General features: G+C 46.2%; 2 protein-coding genes across 2 annotated transcripts; both read left to right on the forward strand.

Moving 5' to 3' along the window:
- Positions 1 to 5,143: 5,143 nt before the first annotated feature.
- LOC132577347 (C-type lectin domain family 2 member B-like) lies at positions 5,144 to 5,713 on the forward strand. Its single transcript, XM_060247125.1, has one exon. The coding sequence runs from the start codon at positions 5,144 to 5,146 to the stop codon at positions 5,711 to 5,713; it is 570 nt and encodes a 189-aa protein (XP_060103108.1).
- Positions 5,714 to 6,352: 639 nt separating this feature from the next.
- Positions 6,353 to 6,946, forward strand: LOC132577425 (protein Tob2-like). Its single transcript, XM_060247242.1, has one exon. The coding sequence runs from the start codon at positions 6,353 to 6,355 to the stop codon at positions 6,944 to 6,946; it is 594 nt and encodes a 197-aa protein (XP_060103225.1).
- Positions 6,947 to 22,071: the final 15,125 nt, after the last annotated feature.

Here is a 22,071-nt window from a genome sequence, read left to right on the forward strand (position 1 = left end):
GTGAAGCACAAAACTCAATTACATGAACATGAACAAAGTATGTAAGCATCACAAATGGGGAGGAGGATTTGCATGCAGATTCTCACATGCCCAGTTGTCACAGTGACTTGGGGGGGGGGGGGGTGTCTATGGATGATTTCTACAATTTGACACCCTGCTACTTTCCTTCTATATCCTGCTTATTCTTTACATTACAAAAAGCATTTCATTCCCTTTCCTGCAGATAACTGCCCCACTTCTTCTGCAGTGAAATCTCACACAAAGAATTCATTCAGTTCCTTTGCATTCTCTCTATCTTCCTTTAGCAATCCTTTCATCCCTTTGTCATTTAGTGGTCCACCACTTCACTAACTAGTTTCATGCATACATTTAAAGACTTTCTTGATCATTCTTGACCTTGTCACGGTGATCTATGCCACTGTTACCACAATTATTTTATGTGGGACTGCCCTTGCAAACCATTCAAAAACAGAGTGTTGACCAATTTACCTCAGCAAGGTCATATAACACTGGTGTTTTGGCAGTTTCATTTAATGCCATTTCGGTTTTGGCACAATTCAAGGTGCTGGTTGTTACCTTTAAAACCCTTCATGGTTTGGAACCATGTATATAATGAGTTGCCCTTTCCCTATCAGCCTGTGTACCAACTAAGATCGTTAGACACCTCACTTCTGATCATAGAATCATAGAGTTGGAAGGGACCTCCAGGGTCATCTAGTCCAACCCCCTGCACAATGCAGGAAACTCACAAATACTTTCCCCTAAATTCACAGGATCTTCATTGCTGTCAGATGGCCATCTACTCTCTGTTTTAAAACCTCCAAGGAAGGAGAGGTCACCACCTCCCGAGGAAGTCTGTTCCACTGAGGAACTGCTCTAACAGGAAGTTCTTCCTAATGTTGAGCCAAAAACTCTTTTGATTTAATTTCAACCCATTGGTTCTGGTCCTACCTTCTGGGGCCACAGAAGACAATTCCACACCATCCTCTATATGACAGCCCTTCAAGTACTTCAAGATGGTGATCATATCACCTCTCAACCGCCTCCTCTCCAAGCTAAATGGATGGTCCCTGTAGAACCATATAGCTGATATGGTGTCTTGCTGCTGTGACCCCTAAAGGCGTGGGAGTGTCACGAGCCCAGTTACCCAGACCCTGCAATGTCTGGAAAAGATAGATGGTTTCACATCAGTCACATTGAGACAAGATATTTCGGGAACCAGCTAAGCTACTGTGGATTTTTCGCATGCTAAGCAGAATATTTTACATGCTTCCTGTGAGAATCTTTGTGTTGCTATGACTTAAGCTGAGACCTGAACCCTATATAATAAAGGCTGCTTGCTTTGCAAGCTAAGCATTTTCTCCTCAACATGCGTGTTGTGTGGTTCATTCCAACAGGTCCGTCCATTTTGGATTTTCATCAGCTACAGCCCAAATGCATTCTTTTTTGTGGCCATGTCCATACTTTGGAATAGCCTCCAAGACTTGGTATAGAAAGCTCCTATACTCTCTCCCTTCTTTGAAAGGTTTAAAGTAGAATTATATCAATGCACCTTTAGTGAAAGCAACTAATGAATAACTCTGGCAGCGACAATGTTTTAACTTGATATATTTTAATTTATGCTTTAATGATGCGTTATAATTCTGCATGTTTAGATTTTGTAAGCCATCTTAGGCATTGTGGAAAGGCAGGAGAAAGAAAGAAAAATTCTTATTGTCTGTGCTAATGTTTTATCAATATGCTTCTCCTCTACTACTTGCCAACATATAGTTGCACTATACGTCTTTGCTGAGATCTAGTGCATATTTATCCCACCCTTCCTCCAAGAAGTACAGGGAAGCATACCTGGATATCTTTTCCCATTTTTATCATCACAACAGCCCTGTTGTGTTCAGAGTATGTGATTCATTCCACTCTCACTCCATACCTTGAGCAGCTGCTCACACAGCTAGGTAAATAACACAGCATCATGAGGTTAGGATAGGAACCAAGCTAATTTGTGTGGCATGTGATGGAGAGGGAGGGGAACACTGCAGAAAGGACTGCTGTTCTTGAACAACAGCCTGTGTCTTTCATAATTTCTACTTCTAAGGAATAAGGCAGCATCTGCCAAAGAAGCAAATCTTACAAGTACCAGTAAATAAATGTGCATTAACAATTCAACAACCATTTGATTCTACTTCTGGTTTATTTGCAAGGAAACAGACACATTGCTCATCATCAACACTGGTCTACTTTGAAAACTTCTTAGTTTGGATCATAGGCATTTGGAACAAGTTTAAAAAATTATAGCAAGCAGTGTTTGAAACAGATGTATTCTAGTATTAGCACAGAACAAGAGATGGAACAAGAACAGAAAAACTACTTTGACATGGATCTTCTGGAAAACAGCCAAATACACACAACTGCATAAAGCCAGCAGCAGAAGGAGACATTTATCTTATGGAGCTTCCATGGAAATGCATAAATTATATCCAAATTTTCTGTGCTTAGGTTAGAATGTAACTCACAGAATTTCAAGTAAGAATCATCCCAGGAAAGAAAATACAGAGAAAGGATCAGTTGCATTAGACCAGAGGTGGCCAAACTTGCTTTATAGCAGTGGATCGATAATTAATACCAATATCTAATCAATATAGCAATGCTAGAAATATATAAGAGTGTTTGCAAGAAATAATCTTCTAGAGCAGCTTGAAACAAAGGAGTGTTAGCTTGCAAAAAGGGAACTGTGACAGGTCATTGACCTTGTTAAAACCACAAGCTGAAAAACATAGAACGAAACCTGAAATGTTTCCAGAGAAAGAGGAACCAGGGTTTACAGAGGCCCTAGGAAAGGCCCTAATAGAGGCCCTGACGGTTGAAAAACAACCCGAATTGTGGTGAAAAATGTGACGTAGTATATTTGTGACGTAGTATATTGAGTTGGCAATTGGGGAGAAGAAACCCAATAAAAGGTGGCAGGCAATTGTAATTCGCTGCTCAGAGCTGAGAGTTCAGACCCTCTCTCTGATGCCCGTGTATAGAGCGCTTATGCACGTTAAATAAAGAAGCTGTTTTCCTGATCCCTCGTGTCCGCGGCCTCCGTTATTGATCCGGCAGGAATTGGTAATGTATAAATAGGGTTTCTCCTGCTACATATTTTGGTGCATTGGCCCGGTTGTATTAGCCTGGCCGACTGCGGCTGCTGCTGACTGGTGGGACTGGAGCAACGGTAGTGGCGCCACCAGCCCTCTTTTGGGCTGACCGTCCTCTGTCTCCCCCGTCGCCGGCTGCCTTCGACCACGCCTAATCGACCTAGCGGAACGGGGCACCAGGAACCAGCCCTGCTTAGAAGACCCCGGGGCGTGAGTCTTGAACCCCAATCTAGAACCTTGATCACGAGGCCGTGGCAACTTTGTTTTCGGCCCTTGTGCTCAACGTAGCTTTTTTTGTATCATTCTCTGACTGCAGTAATGAACCTCTTCGAGATGGTCGGGTAGGTGACCATACCGGGTCGCCTGACAGCCCACCTCCGTTGAGGGGCGGGCAGGAACACCCCGCTTCAGCAGCGCTCGCAGGACCCACAGTGCGGGAAGGGACATAGTCGCCTTCCGCCTGCGGCCTCCTAACAGTGTCTGATCGACGGAGAAGGGAAGGTATTAGCCCCTTCTGCCGGCGGGCCTTAGTCGGTTCCGCATGCAGCCGCTGCGCTAGGCTACGGGCTGCATTCGAAGAGGGGAAGGGACGATTTCGACCCTTCTGCTTCCTATAGGTAGGGTACTGGGTGAAGAAGAAAAATAAAACGGCTGAGTCACCCGCCAGGGAGAGGCCGCCTCTTCTTCCATTTGGGGAAAATTCTGTGTTTAATGTTTAGGGAAACTGTGTGTCCACTATGTCTTACATGTTTTGCCTGTTTGGTTAACCATAACTGCACTTCTACTCTGGGGGACGCCCCTGCTGTTTTTGTGTTTGCCATCCTGCTATAGGTTTTTGGCAGGGTGCCCCACTCTTCTTTCAGAGCTTTCGAAAAAGTGGGGAAAGAAAGGAGGGTTTTTGCGCCTCCTCATTAGTAAGAGTTTTATGTGTTCTCCCTCCCTTACCAGGGAAGAGGGGAGGCATTTCTACGATTGGGAAGATTGTGACTTTCAGGCTCCAGGCGATAAGTTCTATTATATAGTTCGTCCCTGGGTGCGCACCCCAAATAAATTGTCCCTCTGTTGGGAAGAGGCCCTTTGCCCCTACCTTCGGGTCCAATTGTGGGAAGGGTCCAACGATACAACCACTGGGTGGCTATTTAAGCGACGAGCGAAGACTCTCGCTGGGGGGGGTGGCACCTGGGCGCGGTGGTATTTTCTTAGACAAAAAGAGGGGGGCCGCATCTGTGCCTGGGAGATTAAGTCCCAAACTGCCCATCCAGTAATCAGTAAGAGGGCGGTGAATTGGTCCCCTCTGATTGCCCAGCACCCATTAGCTGTGAAGGATTTTCACTCACGAAATTGTAAGCGCTGCTCTGAAGGAGAGAGCTCACTTAGCCTTAGCCCACAGGTCGAGCCTGAACTGGCCTGGTACATAGCGACTTTGGATGCTGGATGGGACCCCTTTAATACCAAAGCGGTGGTCTGCCAGTTAGTCGGCCAGTACCTCGACGATACCTCGCTAATACAACCGCATGAATCCCTTCCCAGACTTTCAGTTGCAGGATCAGCCTCACTGGAGCCCCCGTCGGAGGTTCCATAGGTTGGTAGGACCTTGGATCAACACCCCGGGATTGCTAACCCTCTGCTGGCGCACTCCAGCGCCCCATAGGCACAGGCATAATATCTGCCTGTGGGCAGGAGAACAGGGGGAGACGACTGCTTGGTTGCTAGGAGGTCAAATCAGGGGCCCGACTGGAGGCGTAGGACGCACACGGTGGTGCTTCCTAAGGAAAACTCGGGAGGGTCCCCTACTGGCTTGGAAGATCAAAGGTCGGACAGCCACCCCAGGGAGCTTAGAGGTTGAGTTACCACCCAGCCTTGGGCCGCCTTTAAGGATTTGACGAGTCGCCTTTTTGGTTTATTTCAGACTCAGACTAATGCAGTCAAGGGCAGCTCGTCAAATCATTGGTCTGAGTTTGGGGTGGATTATAAATAGGACTGTGGCATAGATAGACTCCTGGAGGAAAATGAGGAGTCTGGATTTTTTAGATGTCCCAGAAGGGTCCCCGCAGCAGCGTACAGCAGCTGTGGGCTCCCGAAGTGTATTGTGGAAGAAGTTTTTAGCAGTCCCCGTAGTGGGTGCAGTTCTGCTTATAACTATCATTGTAATGGCTGTCCAAAAGACACAGCCTTGCTCACCATGCCCCTTTCTTGGCATCACTGCCTGCCCACAACATTGGATTGGGTACCATGGGAAATGTTATTATAAATCTGAAGATGAAAGGGATTGGAATGGCAGTGAGACTAAATGCTCTGCATTTGGTGCCACTTTGGCATTGATTGATTCACAATGGGATCTGAGTTTCCTAGTGAACCTGACTCGCCCTGTACACCACTGGATTGGCCTCTCCAAACAGATAGGCCTAGTGTGGAAATGGCAAAATGGCACAGAGTTTGCTGATCAGTTTCTTGTGCGAGGAGATAATGCATGTGCTTATTTAGATGATACTGGTGTGAGTAGTACCAGGTGTTCTCTGGAGAAAAACTTCCTCTGTAGCCAGGCAGATGCCTGTGCTGGAAGTGTAGGGAGACATTAAGATCAGAGTCAACCTCACATTACTAGAAGCAGCAGGGCAGTGTAAAAGGCCGCTTGTGGTGATGTGAAATATTTCTGCAGTATTGCATAACCCTCCCTTAGAAAAACGGGAAGTGCCAGTATGAATCAGTTATCTAGCAACTGGCAATGAAAATGTATGTGTTTTACCCCAGGAGATTCCTGGAGAACCCCAAAGATGCTATCTGTTAACCAGGAAAACTATGCTTTACTTTGTTTTATGATTGTAATGGGATTGCCATGCTCATGTCATAGGGATCCGGCGGCTGCGTATTACTTGAACTTGCACATCATTAATTGAATATGGGTGTGTAGCTTGAGTGGTATGCAATTGCCGGGTGTGGCATCTCTGAATGGTCACCTCTTGGACAAGGCACTGTAGTTAAGGAACCCCTTGGGAATCAAATTTAAGACATGGAGCAGTGTTTTCTGCTGCCCTCAGTTGTAGGGAGCTGGTCCTTTAAGCCCAATGCAAGGCTCCCCGCCTTTTTGGTCCTTCAGACCCCTGCCCCTTGCATCAGTTGGCACAGGAAACCCACGTTAGTCATGTGATGCCCTTTCCCAACTTCCGACCCATGATTAGGCTTGGAGGCATTCAGGGCAACCTCTATCTCCGTTAGGCATGTATCAGGAGGTGAAGGAAGCCTTGAGTGTTATCACCTTTTACCTGTACGATTGGCTCCCACGGAGAAGGGTTGACCATTTTAGGGAAGAATTGGAGCAGTTACTTGAGAGGAAATATGAAGGCCACTGGTACCCAGAGACACCCCTAAGGGGGTCCGCCTATCGCTGTATTTGGATAGGGAAGACCAGAGACTCTGTAGTAGAATTAGCTGCCAAAAGAAGTGGACTGACTGTAGAGGATGTCCAGGACAGTATTCCTGCAGAATTGACTGTGTGGATTGACCCATTTGAAGTCTCCTACCGATTTGGGGAAGAAGGGCCAGTCGAGACCGTGTATCTGAAAGACAATAAAGGCTGCAGCACAGCCAAGGGACAGAGCAAAAGCAGAAGCAGGCTCAACCCTGAGGCTCCGGCTTTTGTCCCCGCTGGGAGTCGGACAACCTTCTTGTCCGGCTCCCCACCTCCATCTGCTGACCAATCTTCTGGTCCAACTTTCACCGTGGCTACTTTTGCAGCTACCAAGTTTGGCTCCACAAAAGTGAAGAAAAGCAGCAAAAGGCTGAATTGGGGTCTTGCTTGCCCAGGAAAATAAAGGGCTGACTGTGAGAATTGTTTAAATAAGCTTCTTCTCTTGTACAGTTGCTAAACGCCATTGCTGGAGGAGTGAGGGAAGATGGCATCGTCCCCTCCACCGCAGGAGGCCCAGATTGACGTCTGCCTCAACTGGAACCAGGAGCTGGAGGAAGATAGTCCCCCTAAAGTTGGTCGTAAGGGACGAGCCAGAAAGACAGCGGCTCCAGCTGGGAAGAAGCACTGGAAAAAGACCATTGCGAAGACCTTCGGCACTCACGAGGGTACCTATAACCTCGAAGTCAAGGGTCGTGAACGGTTTCTGATGTTTAAGGAGCTGAATGAAGCCCTAGAGTTTAAAGATGCCCAGGAAGACCTTGAAACGGGGAAGAAGACCTCAAAGGGTCGTGGTAGAGGCAGAGGACCCCCAGACGATCAAGAAGAAAAGATGCCCCGACCTCCGGGTAGGCCCAGGGCTATGAGACCATCATTGGCACGCGACGAGTGCGCCTTTTGCCGCGGGAGGGGGCACTGGATCCATTCGTGCCCAGACGCCCCTCCCCAATTCCGCGACAGAGGAAGAGGCCGAAGGGGAGTGCTCGACCACCACTGGCATGCGATGCGTGAACCAAGAGTCATGAGAGTGGCCACAGGATGGTATCTAGCCCCCTACAAGCAAAACCACACAGCTTGGAACCAGGTCTCCGATGCCGGTGCTGCAATTGAGGCGATACCAGAAAGAGATGAGCACGGAAACGGAGAAGGCATGGACGAAGCAGCCGGCCTGGTCCCCGAAATAGATGTGAGTCCACAAGAGCCTCTCCAGGAAGAAGCAGCGGCTTCTGCCCTTTTGAACCTCAAGAAGCTTTTCCAAGAAGAAGGCTTGGAGGAGGATCCCACCTGTTAAAACCTTGATGCGAAGCCACGAAGAGGGGACCAGGATCCTTTGAAGTAACTTTGCTTTATTTGCTTTTTACGCTTAAAATAATAATAAAAAGAAATATTGCCTTTCCTCTGCTAGTAAGAACTCGCCACAGAAGAAGGGAAAAGGTAGGTTGGTCCCTGGGAAGAGTTAAGTAGTCAAAATGTGTTCTGAGCTAGTTTTAGCTTGACACATTGCTTAGTGCCTTGCTCATATCTTGTGATGCTTAAGTAAGAAAGAAGGTTTAGTTCTTTGTGATTTTATTCATGAGAAGCCCTTTGGAAGATTGTTAAGATGAGAAAACCCAGCCCTGGAAAGAAATGTATGATGATAGAATAGACTTGTATTGAACCTGACTTTGTTTGGCTATGCAGTTTGATTGAAGCTTTCCTAGATAGGCTTTCTAGGTGCAGCTTCGGCCCCGGACGTGATTGCTTGAAGCCCGACCTCTGGACCTCACTCACCGGCAGTAGTGAGGTTCCACAGGCAACGCCCTCTGGATCCTGGCCTACCGGGGATGGCAGGATTCCACAGGCATCGGAATGACTCTCCCTGGACGTGGAGCGGTCAACTCCTGTGCGGTTGCAGCTAGGGAGCTCGATTGCTCTACACTCCGGGAAGAAGAAGAAATTCCTCGAGCAACAGCCAGCTGATTGATTATCAAATGTATTATGGGTTTGATGTTTGGCTTTAAGTAGGTTGATTTTAGTATGTGTGTGATGGTTTGTGGATGTAATGATAAGTAATCAAACTCCGTTTGAAAGAGGGGAATATAGCAGTGGATCGATAATTAATACCAATATCTAATCAATATAGCAATGCTAGAAATATATAAGAGTGTTTGCAAGAAATAATCTTCTAGAGCAGCTTGAAACAAAGGAGTGTTAGCTTGCAAAAAGGGAACTGTGACAGGTCATTGACCTTGTTAAAACCACAAGCTGAAAAACATAGAACGAAACCTGAAATGTTTCCAGAGAAAGAGGAACCAGGGTTTACAGAGGCCCTAGGAAAGGCCCTAATAGAGGCCCTGACGGTTGAAAAACAACCCGAATTGTGGTGAAAAATGTGACGTAGTATATTTGTGACGTAGTATATTGAGTTGGCAATTGGGGAGAAGAAACCCAATAAAAGGTGGCAGGCAATTGTAATTCGCTGCTCAGAGCTGAGAGTTCAGACCCTCTCTCTGATGCCCGTGTATAGAGCGCTTATGCACGTTAAATAAAGAAGCTGTTTTCCTGATCCCTCGTGTCCGCGGCCTCCGTTATTGATCCGGCAGGAATTGGTAATGTATAAATAGGGTTTCTCCTGCTACAGCTTAACATTAAGAGCCACATAGAATACATGTCAGATGTTTGAGAGCCACAAGACATGAACAAATATCACACATTTGTATTTCTAAAACTCTTAATATTTTCTTTGCACAGAAATATAAAATACATATGTATGCACTTTATAGCACTACCATGCTAAAAGGAGACTTTACAAAAAAAGCTGGGAATAACAGTTCCCATAAGACCAGCATAGGCAATATTAGGGAATTATTTTTTGGCACCAGTGGGAGAAGCAAATGTACATGTACCATATGAATCACTGGCCACTGTTTGCATAAGGAAGGAAGGAAGGAAGGAAGGAAGGAAGGAAGGAAGGAAGGAAGGAAGGAAGGAAGGAAGGAAGGAAGGAAGGAAGGAAGGAAGGAAGGAAGGAAGTGGGATTTATTTCTTAGTGATTGATCCCTCTTGGCATGGCAAACCAGAAGAGGAGAACATACTTCACCAATCCTTAAAGAACAGAGCAGGGGGGAATCTCTCAAGGCATCCAGATTTTTCTCAACTACATAGAAAACTCAGCACGTGTTCTCTTGCTGTAGGAAAGTCCTTTGTATAAGGAAAAGTCAAGCAAAATGAAAGTGAGCTGTTATGTATTCCAAGATAAATGTTTAGTAGTTGATAAAACCCCATGATTTAAGCTACAGACACAAATGAATAGACATGGTAGTTAACTCCTTGGTCTCATGAGATCAAAATGAGGCAGGTGAGTTGCCTGCCATGGGCCCAGATAATTTTACATCCTAGTCATGCCTTCTCAATGACACTTCCTAGAATCTGCAGCTGGGTAAGACTAACCAACAGGTTTTATTGTGCTAGGACAATGCTCTCAAATGTATAATTATTTATTTCATTTATATCCCACTTTTCTCCCCAATGGGCACTGAAAGCAGCTTAAAACATTCTACCCCTCCTGCATTTTATAGAACTAGTGTGATTGGTCAATACTCTGGAATGTTCATAGCTGTGACTGCAATCTGTGAACACCTGTCTCAAGCCATGCTGGCCATTGCAGAACATAATACTAAGAACACAAGGATGACAGGATGAGTGCACTGGGTCCGCATGCCATAACTAAAATGTCCCCAAGTTCTAAGGGCATGTACAGAGGTAATGTTGCATGGATGATTACAGCAGTTTCACATTTCTACAGTTAGAAGAACTGCATGCTTCTTGGAGGATCCTTGACCTTCAGCAGCAGCTTTTCACAAAGTGGAAGGGCAGGGGAAAAGCAAGAAAGCAAAAACTATTTTTTTTTTCATGGGAACCCCATGGTTTTAAAATTAGTGTTCCTTCTTACCCACAACAATAGCTGCCTTGGCGGCCTTGGCAATGATGTTAAATAGACAGACAGACAGACAGAGAGAGAGTAATGAAATGGATTCATATAAAAGGAAAACTTAGTAGAAAAAATAATTGATACTAACAAGGATTTTGAGGACTTGAAACAAGGACCAATATGATCTAGATTAAAAGAGACAATGCAAGCCATCTACAAAATAAAATAAAATAAAAACTAGGTAAGAGGGCAAAGTTGCTACGGGGCAGAAGGAACCAGCAGAGCAGAGAAGACATTAAACAAATTAATACAAAGAAAAACAAATGCTACATGCATAGACAGTAGCCCCCGAGAGTGCTGATGGCAGCTAGGTAAATACTGCATGGATTTACACAATTGTTTCTTCCACAGTGATGTCACTTTTTGTGATCATCTATAGACTCCTAAGGTGAAAACCCATGTGCAACCCATTCTTTTTTTTTAACAGAGTCATTGCTTTCTCCAGTCTGTTGTGGCAAGGTAGAACAAAGGGAACTCACCCAAAGCAGCAGCCCAGTGTTTCTTTCAACAGAAATATGTACCAAACTCAACTACATAGATACCGCACTGAAAAGTACCACAGTGCAGCAGGATGTGTTATCTGAATATGGATTGCATTAGTTTTTGTGGGGAATGCAAAGGAATATCAGCCTGTTGCCTTGGCAGTGAGAATGAGTTCCCTATCTCCTCCCGCCATATGACAGCTACCCCCTAGTATACAGTTTTGCTACATTGTCCCAAGGAGTGTGAAAAAGCTTTTTCAGCTCTATTTCCAACCCACTGTATTCATTGAAAACAAGACTGGCAAATTCAGTCATGGTGTGACACAAAAATGCACCTTAGAGTAAAATGAAAATTGTATGAACACTACCCTTACTGGTAGTGTGAGCCAGAGCCCCCTGTTTCGCTTTTATACAAACATCGTGATCACTGGCTTGGTTGCTAGGATGCCTGGATTTTCAGCTCACACATCTACCCATGGGCACAGGCCTTGCTGATAGCTTCCTAACAGGCCTGTGTGAGCAGCATGAGTCCCAGTCACCAAGGCAATGCCTTCATAGATGGGCTCTAACCTGGCAAGAAGGACTCTTAGCCTGCTACTGTGTGCAAATCCCCAGTTTTGGAGTAAAAGAGATTGTGCTGCCACCATGAGCCGTCCAACTATGCAGTTTTCATCTCATGCAATGGAAGCCATTACAAGGGCTAACAGCATCAGTGATCATCTTCCTGCACCTTCAGACACCATAAGAGCAAAGTGGGAGCCCCACATACTCAATGCACACCCTGGACATTTCTATAAAGCATTCAAGCTTATCTCAAGGTGTATCCTGCCAGACATTACTTTGTTTAAATTTAACAATATTAGCATCTCAGGCTGTTTAGGAATAAGAATGCCCAAATACGTAATAAAAGCCTCCTGAACTGAGAACTGCCCAAAATCTCCCGTCAATGCCACTTCGCCCCCGATCTGTAAAATTTCTGATTTTTGCCAATTAATTTTATAACCGGACAACCTACCGAAATAGTTTGCCAGTTGAATAATCACCGGTATCGATATTTCCGGCTGCGTAATGGTGAGCATGGCATCGTCGGCATATAACAAAATCTTAAATGTCTGTGATTGGTGACACATGCCATGGATATTGTCGTTTAATCGAACTGCTCTGGCAAATGGCTCCAAACAAAGATCAAAGAGAAGAGGGGATAGCGGGCACCCCTGTCTGGTACCGCACCGCAGATTAATTGATGCCGAAAGGTGGCCATTCACCCGCACCCTTGACGTAGCAGACTTGTAGATCAGGCACGTCCAATGAAGAAAATCTTTGGGAAACCCATATATTTCAATACCATCTGCAAGAAAGATCTGTCAACCCGATCGAAGGCCTTCTCTGCATCTAAGGAAATAAGGAGGGCGACGTCATCTTTCTGAGCATGGATCGCGGCCAAATCCGTGATGAGCCGAATATTGTCTGCACCAGAACGTCCTTGGATAAAACCAGTTTGGGAAGGGTCAACCACCGAGGCGATGACCTTTTGAAGACGCTTAGCCAATATTGCCGTCAAGATCTTATTGTCAATATTTAAAAGTGATATAGGGCGATAACTGGCGCAGAGATGTGGGTCTTTCCCAGGCTTAGGAATTAAAGTAATCCAGGCTTCATTAAAGTAGCATGATGGCATACCCTGATCAAAAATCGCTTGGTATGTGGCCAACAACTTCGGAGCAAGTTTATCTGCAAACCGGATATACCACATCGGAGAAAACCCGTCAGGGCCCGGCGAAGAAATAGCTTTAAGTCCGTGAATCGCCTCCTTCACTTCCTCAAGTCTCAGTGGAGCCCCCAGTAGTTCTTTTGCTTCCTCACACAACTGTGGAAGACCCAGGGAACACAAAAAAGATTCTTGAACTGACGGGTCCACCGAAGTATGTCCTTGATATAAGGTCTGGTAGAATTGACGGAAGCATTCAGCAATCCCGGCAGAAGAGACGTGAGGTTTATCATATTGATCCACAATTTGAGCGATCCATCTCTGCTCTTGCAGGGCTTTAAGCTTGGATGCCAGAACCCTACCTTGTCTCTCTCCGGATTCCCATTGCTGTTGTTTGACACGTGCATAGGCAAGTTCAACCTTGTTTGACCTGAGCATATTGAGCTGAAAATTTATTTGTTGAATCTGCCTAAATTGCGCCTCTGAAGGGCTTTGGAACTGTGCATCCCATAGGGCCCGGAGTCTGGACTCAAGATTCGCCTCGGTGCGGTGTTTTTCCTTTTGTTTTGCAGCAGAATAGGCAATTATTATTCCCCTTATCGTTGTTTTAAAAGCCTCCCATACGGTCAAATAATGTTGAACAGAACCCTCATTAGTGGCGAAAAAGTGTTGAATTTCTGTTTCCATTTGTGCACAAAAAGCCTCATCGTTTACTAAGGAGTTATTAAAATACCACGATGGGGACTTATCTATGTGTAGCAAGTTGTCCACTTCCATGAGCACCATGTGATGGTCAGAAAGAGTGGAGGGGCAAATTGCCGATGAGCGCACACATCGAAGTATAGATTTAGACACCAATAAGTAATCCAATCTTGCAAGGGTTTGGTGGATGTGAGAGCAGAAGGTGTAGGCTTTCAAGTCTTTGTGTTGCTCCCTCCATACATCCACCAACCCAAATTCCTTCATCAGGGCCAATACGGCCGATCGTGATCTCAAAGATCGTTCAGTCGCACCCGTGCGATCCATCTTGCCATCCAGAGTAGTATTGAAATCACCGCCTAAAATAATGTTGTCATAGTTCAGGTTCTCAAGTATAGCAGCCACTTTATTAAAAGTATGAGGATTGTCATTATTTGAGCCATAGATATTAATCAGGGCCGTCCTCACCCCCTGGGCTTCCCCTAACAGCACAATGTAGCGACCTTGGGGATCGGGGAACTCCGAGATCTTTGCCCACCTCAGCTTGGCCCGGATAATTATGGCTACGCCACGAGCATTTCGTTCAAAGCCTGCCAAAAACACCTGGTCACCACGGTACTTTGCCAACCGACCGGCTTCATCTTCGAGGATGTGGGTCTCTTGCAGCATGACAATATCAGCGACTCGTATCTCGCTTGCGCCAAGGATCATGGCTCTTTTTTTGGGGTCACGGAGGCCACGGGCATTGAATGTCAAAACCTTAAATGGCATCCTGCACCTTGATCCGGGGGGACCCAGCCGGGGGTTGACAGCCAGGCATCAAATAGTAAATAAAAACAGGCATGTTACACCCTGCAGTGAGACCCACCACAAAATACGCTCCAAACCCCAAGGAGCATATGACCCCCACCCAAACTTCCTGGCTTCCAATTGGTCACAGAGTACTTAGCAGAGCCCGAGTGGCATAAGCCTGCACTTGCTGCATGGCTACATTGGGTGCAAACTCCAAACACAGGGGGAAAGAAAATAAATAAATAAGTAAATAAATGAAGTAAAACACACTGGAATCTATATAGCTATACGCATAAATTATGGCCATGTCCAAAGCCACTATGTCGCATATGTCTCACCCTTACATGCAGATGCCTAATCAAACAATAGATCAATCGAGACCCTATTCCCCAGTCCACCCAACAGAAGCACACACCCCCGCCCCCCCCAGACTGTTTGTTAAAATAATGCAAATCTGACACCACACTGAATACAGCTCAGCCTCAGTATAACCAATATACAGTGCATTGGTGAGTGAGTACTTTGTAGGTCAGTCTAAACAATAATACATGCACTAATAATAACTTCGCCAGAGTAGCTGCGGTGATCCATTACGTGCCAGTTATCTTAATGCAGTCAAAGTTTATTAGGCAAAGGGGTATAGAAGAGAGAGAGAGGGGGGGAAAAAAAGACTCTCTCCAAAGGGGGGGGGAAATCTGGGTAATGAATCAAGGCGGCACGGGGGTTTCCCAGAAAAGAAGGCATTTATCTATGAGTAATAAATTAGAGGGCAAACAAACCCAGCCTTCTCGAAAAAGTAGATTGCATTGGGTTGAAACAGTCTAAGGGAAGAGAACCAAATTGTCAGAGCCCCCTTGCAACCAAAAAAAGAGGGGAAAAAAATGTTGAGCGAATAGTAATAGATTAAAGCGACCATCCAGTGTGTTCTCCTTCTTCCTCCCTTTCCTTTCTTTTGCAGCAGCACACATCTAAGGCCCAAACATAATTAAGTCTCCATAGACCTTCCATTCCCTCCCTGTGGCCTTGATGAGTTCACAACAGTTGATAGTTATAAAGTTCTCAGGAATTCTTCCGCACTCTGAGGGGAGTAGAATGTTTTACGCTTCCCATGCTAAATCACGACCATGGTTGCAGGGAACAGGACAAAAGCTTCTAAATTCAGCTGCTTAGCCAGGTCTTTTGCGGTTTTATATGCCCTTCTCCTCTGAATTAAAGATAGAGGATAATCAGGATATAAGGCAAGACGTGCTGTACTCCCTTGCCAAGTTATTCCACTCCTCATTGAAATGTCCCGAAACTGTTTCAAAACAAAGTCTCGAGTAGTAGCACGGGCAAAGGAAATCAAGAGAGTAATTCTTGTTAGCCCCTGCTGTCCTGGTCTGGCCATACGAAGAACATCAGCAATGTCTAGAGCAAAATCCTCAGGGAGTTGGAGTGTCTGCCGAAAAAAGCCAGCCACAAAGGAAATCAGCTCAGAGGGGGATTGAGCCGGCAAGTCTGTCAAACCCACCAGCTGTAAGTTACGACGACGCATTTCAGCCTCTAAGGTGTCTAATTTCTCTCGCAATGCCTGCACCTCTCCCACTGTCTCTTTAAGAACAGCATCTTGCTGGGCTACTGATTGTTCAACTGCGATAATTTTGCCTTCACAAAGCTGAATTTTATTTAAAGCTTCATTTGTGGCCTTTTGCATCTGTTCGAACTGCAAAGTCAATTGCTGTAACTGTTGGGATAGTTGAGTTGGGAGAGACTCTAAAACTTGCAGCTTGTCCATACGAGCCGACAGCTGATGCAAATTGCCCGCGAGGGCGTCAATCTTTCCCTCTAGTTTCTCCATAGGGGGTCTTCCTGATGGCCCCTCTGCCAACGCAGGCTCGTCCCCACTCAAGGAATCTTCCTCCTCCGCCCCCCTTCTCCCCCGTGTGTCTTTCTTTCTTTTCTGTCTACGTGAGAGCGGCAAAGTCTGGCAGGGTAAAGCAGGACCTCACAGGCTTCCCCGAAGGCAGCTGCACTGTTCCACTGATGAGAAAAAAAATAAAATAAAATAAAAAAGCACTCTTATCTGCTCAAATAGCCAGAAGTTGCAACTGTCGCTCGGAGCTCAAGTTACACACGTCTGCTCACAGCATCCCTCGTGACCGGAAGCCTGTATCCTGCCAGACATACCAAGCCTACTGTAAACGGAACATCTCACAAAAGACTGTGCCAGCTGAGATGAGTGGAAGACAAAGACCAAACCCAACACAGAGACCAACACCATTGTGTAGGTTGGGTGTCACTTTAGATAACAATTTGGCCCTATATTGTCACTGTAGATAACTTTGTTTAGCATAGGTAATCCCCTCATCTCCTGTTACTTTCCAAACATTGCCATGGAGCCTCCCCTTTTTCTGAGGTCATGTACCACATATCCCAGCATCATAACCCACCTGACCCGGTGTCACAGGTCATCTGACCTCCTCCCCCTGAGGGCATGGTAGTCCATAAAAGGTCTAACCCATTGTTCCTCAGGCGTGCATCTGACACCCTACCTACCCTGCTGTATAGATTCACCCCCGAAACCTGATCAGTTTCGGGTCCCCAATAGTGAGATACACAGGCCGTGTCTTGCTCCCCCCTCTCCTTTTTCATCGCTATTGGAGTTTTCCAAGGAAGACTACGAGAAGTACAGTATTGCCTTGTCTGTGTTCCCCCTTATATGTAACCCCTATCAATGTCAACTCTATTTTTCTTAGGTCTGTATGAGTGTTGAATGAAGTTATTTTCTTGTATGCCTGACTGATTTTCAAATAAAGCCAATTTATATTTATTTCAAATTCTCTAAATATTAGAGAATTGGAAATAGGCTGTGAGGCTTTTGCGAGCTTTTTCGCAGATAAGGTCTCGTCGCTCCAACACGACTTACCCGCCATAATTAATACAGTAGAGGAACTTGGGGCACCGAGCACGTCTTCTAGTCCAATTCTGGACTCTTTCAGTCCACTCAGTCTGGAGGAAGTCGACAGGATCCTTGCAGCTGTGCGCCCTATGACCTGTAGGTTGGACCCGTGCCCGTCTTGGCTTATAAAGGCTAGCCAGACGTGGCTGTGTGAACCACTACAGGGCATTATCAACAGGTCCCTGATTGAAGGGATCTTTCCCACACCTCTTAAAGAGGCAGTGGTCCGTCCCCTCTTAAAAAAACCATCAGCAGACCCAGCCTTATTGGCAAACTATCGGCCGGTGTCAAACCTTCCCTTTTTGGGTAAGGTCATAGAGCGGACGGTGGCAATTCAGCTGCAGGGATTCCTGGAGGACACTTCCGCACTGGATCCATTCCAGTCCAGCTTTCGGCCAGGTCACAGGACGGAGACAGTTCTGGTCGCTCTCATAGATGACCGCATGTGACATCTGGATCAGGGAGGCTCTGCGGTGCTGTTGTTATTAGATCTGTCAGCCACTTTTGATACGGTTGACCATCAGCTACTGACTAGCCGCCTTGCCGATGTGGGGATTCAGGGATCTGCATTACAGTGGCTGACCTCTTTTCTCCAAGATCGGGGACAAAGGGTGTTGATAGGGGAGGAAGCATCCCAGAGGCACTCTCTTAGTTGTGGGGTGCCGCAGGGAGCGGTCCTATCCCCGATGCTATTTAATATCTATATGCGCCCCCTTGCCCAGATTGTCAGGAGGTATGGACTGGGTTGCCATCAATACGCAGATGACACCCAGCTCTATCTATTGATGGGCAGCCAGTCTGACTGTACCCTGGAAAATCTAGACCTGGCGCTACAAGCCATGGCTTCTTGGCTTAGACTGAGTCGGCTGAAATTGAATCCGACGAAGACGGAGGTTCTCTAGCTGGGTTGAGGCGGTCTGGGGGGAGAGATCCAGCTGCCGGCCTTTGACGGGGTACCACTGTTACCGGCCCTTAAGGTCAAGAGCTTTGGCGTGCTTCTTGAGTCCTCCCTTACAATGGAGGCCCAGGTAGCAGCCACTGTTAGATCTGCCTTTTTTCATCTTCGGCAAGCGCGGCAGCTGGCCCCTTACCTGGAGCGCAACAACTTAGCGACGGTAATCCATGCTACGGTCACCTCAAGAATAGATCACTGTAATGCTCTCTACATGGGGCTACCCTCGATGCTAACCCAGAGACTACAACTAGTGCAGAATGCTGCGGCACGGCTGTTAATGGGGCTGCCGCAATGGGAGCACATTCGGCCAGTGCTGAGGGAACTGCACTGGTTGCCTGTTGTGTTCCGAGTTCGCTTCAAGGTGTTGGTATTAACCTTTAAAGCCCTTTATGGTCAGGGACCTGTCTATCTACGGGACCGCCTTTCCCCATATATCCCCCAGAGAGCACTGCGATCAGGGACAAAAAATCTTTTGTCCACCCCTGGCCCAAAAGAAGCCAGGTTGTGTATAACAAGATCTAGGGCTTTTTCGGTGGCAGCACCAGAACTTTGGAACACCCTTCCAGAAGCCATAAGGGCCCTGTGGGATTTGTCTGCGTTCCGCAGGGCCTGTAAAACCGAATTGTTTAAACAGGCTTTTGCTGTTGATTGAAAAAGGGCTGCCACCGGACATCTTATAGAATGCTGGTGATCACAGTCGAGAATTCAGTACCGCCTATATTGTACTGAAACAGCGCCATAGAATGGTTTTAAAACTGAAATAAGTAAATTATGGTTTTATGTTTTATTGGACTGATTGTATTTTATGATGTTGTGAGCCACCCTGAGTCCACTTGCGGAGAGGGCGGGATATAAATTGAAAGTAATAAATAAATAAATAAATATTTTACTACCATTCTCCTCATTATTTTGAGGGAAATTCTGGAGGTCATCTCCTGTATACATAGATTCTGTATCCCGCTGAGCCATCTTTGCCCACTGCTTAAATTCCCCAACCGCTATTCGAGGGCAATTTGGCTTACAGTGGGAAATTATCAACTGTTAAAAATCATAAGGTTGGCTTTCTGGATCAGACTAAGGTTGATCCAGTCCAGTACTTTGTTAACAACAGCAGCCTGTTCAAACACTGTGAATGCCCTTTTTGCAGCTAATCAGGTGTGTTGATTCTATGCATGTCGCAAGACACACAGGGGCTGTATGGATCCCTGTGCTTTTCCTGAACCATTAGTGGGCAAGGGCCATGTCATGTTTGTGCAAACCTCTGTCATAGTCATACTTAGGTTTGGATCCTATGGACAAGTTCCTTGAGCACTAGTGTGCTCTTCCACTAAAACCTCTGTTTGCACAGGGGTGCTTTGAAAACTTTTGATCTTATGCAAATAGAAGAGGATGTGAACTTTGCAGAAAAGGCTATCTTGTGCATACAGAATTCATCCATAAGAGCCAAGGCCCATGTGTTTAGCTAGCAGTTTAGTGTCCAAAGTTCTCCAGATACATTTTCTCAGCAACCTTACAAATATTCTGTAAAATCAGCTTTTTGTTATAAGGTAATTTTTATTCAAAAAGAAGACCAGCTTTATTACCTTCACTCTGCAAATGGCAAGGAAAGGAAGACTGTTTGAAGGTGACTGAAATCATTTCAACTGGGGAATTTGCTTGAGGGGATGCCTCCAAATCATAGTTTGGTAGGAGAAGCTTAGAACCTCTAGACAACCTTCTTGGCTAGTCAGTTTCATACCTGTGAACCAGTGAAATTGACTAGTTCAGAAGCTAATGTCAAATTCAATTTGATAGGAAGGACTCCAGTCCTGAATAACATCCTGGAAATCCCATATCTGAAACCTGTGAGCAAAGCCCCCCTCCAAATCTAGAAATGGATATTGTGATTTCTGGCATTAGTGGGCAGGTTGCTTTAAGCATGCAGGACTCTTAAACACCTGCGTCAGGCATAGGCCTCACCTGGCCTATGCCAACTGTTTCTGGGTTTCTATCATCCAAGCAGCCAGCACACAGCTTGGATACCATCCCAGTTACATGAGCTCCCAGCCAACATCGTGTTCCAGTTCTGGCTACGGTACAGACAGAAAAGCACGCCTGTCTTGAGCTGTCCAGCTTCACAGCTTCAGCATAGCTGCGCCGGCCTCTCTGTTCCAGCCTCCTGATGCAAGGGAAGCCATTACTCAGGCTAACAACAGCAGCTGTCACCCTCCTGTCTCTTTGGAAAGTCATAGGAGTGAAGCAAGAGACCCACATACACAGGGCGTTCCTTGGACTTTGCATAAACCCATCAAGTTTGTTGCAAGCGGCATCCTGCCACACACTCTAAGCCAGACATTAAACAAAGAACAGTGTAATATCAGATGTGTTAAAGGCAATAGATGTTCCAGAAGAGAAGACCATCACCATTGTGTTTGTTGGGTGTCACTTTAAGATAAGAATATGGTTCTACATTGACTCTTTTAGATAACCTTATCTAGGATCCCTTCACCCTTAATCCCTTTCCAAACATCATCCTGGAGCATTCCACTTTCCACACATCATACCCCATGTGACCCTGCATCACATCCCACCTCCCCCTGTGTCGCAGCCCATCTGACCCCATGTCACAGGTCATCTGACCTGCTCCCCTTGAGGGTCCCAGGTGGTCCTTAAAAGGTCAAGCACACCTTTCCTCTGGTTTGCTTCAGACAGTTACCCCACTCCGCTGTCTGATTCATCCCCTAAACCTGATCAGTTTCAGGCCACCAATAGCAGGAAATGCCGGCCCTGCCCTGCTACTCCATTCCCTTTTTGTCGCTATCAGAGCTTCAGAAGAAGACAACAATTGGTAAAGTATCCCCTTGTCTGTGTTTTACCCCTGTGTTGCTCCTATCCATTTTTCATGTCTATTTTACTAGGTCTGTATGAGTTGTCACGCCCCTGATGGCCCCCATCCTGCCCCACCATGGCCGCTGCTCTCCTGGTGGCCTGGCTTGGGCCTGTGCTTGTTTAGGCTTCCCAGAGGTCGGAAGAACAGAACTGGGTTACTTCACCCCTCTGTGCTCGTGTCCTCACCGGCTGTGCTTGGGCTCCTCCCTCTCTCTCGTTCGGCTGCCATTCAGTCTCCTCATCATTTAAGAGGGAGTTTCTGGAAGTCATCTCCTGTATGCATTGGTTCTGTATCCTGCTGAGCCATAGTTGCCCACCTTTTAAATTCCCCAACCTCTTTTTGAGGGCAGGTTGGCTTACAAACCAAGCTGTTGGCAGGTTTCAGTAGATTGAAACAGCAAGCTAAAGATACCATGTGAATCCACTGAAGAGTAAACACTTTAACATGCCACAGTAAGCTGAAAGCTTGCGGGGGGGGGGGGGGTGGAGACACATGCCCAGCATGATGTTTGTTCAGATATTTCAAAGAACTCTGCACTGAAGGGGCTAGATGGCAGTATGCATGTTTTTTATGCAGAAGGTTCCTGATAGCAGACCTTGCATGAGAGGGCAAGGAGCTCTTCTTGTGAGTTACTATGTCCACAGTATAATTTATCAGCAAAATAGAGAGAATGCAAACAACAGCACTCTTACATACAAGAAGAGTCTCTAGATGGCATAGCAGTGAGATACTCTTCATTGAAAAATAGGCCTAAAGCAGGGGTGGCCAACAGTAGCTCTCCAGATGTTTTTGCCTACAATTCCCATCAGTCCCAGCCAGCATGGCCAATGTTGTGACCAGCCTTTTAAGCTTTTTTCACCACATCCAAAGTAATGGTCTCATTGCCTACTGTAGGCCCAAATAATTTGTGGCCTACCAAGTGTGTAGCCCAACTACCAAGCATGTAGTCCAGATTTGGAGGGGCCCCAGGCAGAGAGTGCTCTAGTCTCTTGTTTGCAAATCTCCCTGCCACCTATACTACCAACCACACACACACTGCATGCATGGCCTTCCCCTGGTGGTGCTGGGCCATTGTGCATCTGAGAGCATGGGTGGAGTACAGGCAAGGGAAAGAGGCA

This window comes from Heteronotia binoei, chromosome 1 (assembly GCF_032191835.1).
Source record: "Heteronotia binoei isolate CCM8104 ecotype False Entrance Well chromosome 1, APGP_CSIRO_Hbin_v1, whole genome shotgun sequence".
In the NCBI taxonomy this organism is placed as follows: domain Eukaryota; kingdom Metazoa; phylum Chordata; class Lepidosauria; order Squamata; family Gekkonidae; genus Heteronotia; species Heteronotia binoei.

What these genes read in the sequence shown, in the direction of transcription:
- LOC132577347 (XM_060247125.1), top strand. Translation starts at nt 5,144, where the DNA reads ATGAGGAGTCTGGATTTTTTAGATGTCCCAGAAGGGTCCCCGCAGCAG.
- LOC132577425 (XM_060247242.1), top strand. Translation starts at nt 6,353, where the DNA reads ATGTATCAGGAGGTGAAGGAAGCCTTGAGTGTTATCACCTTTTACCTG.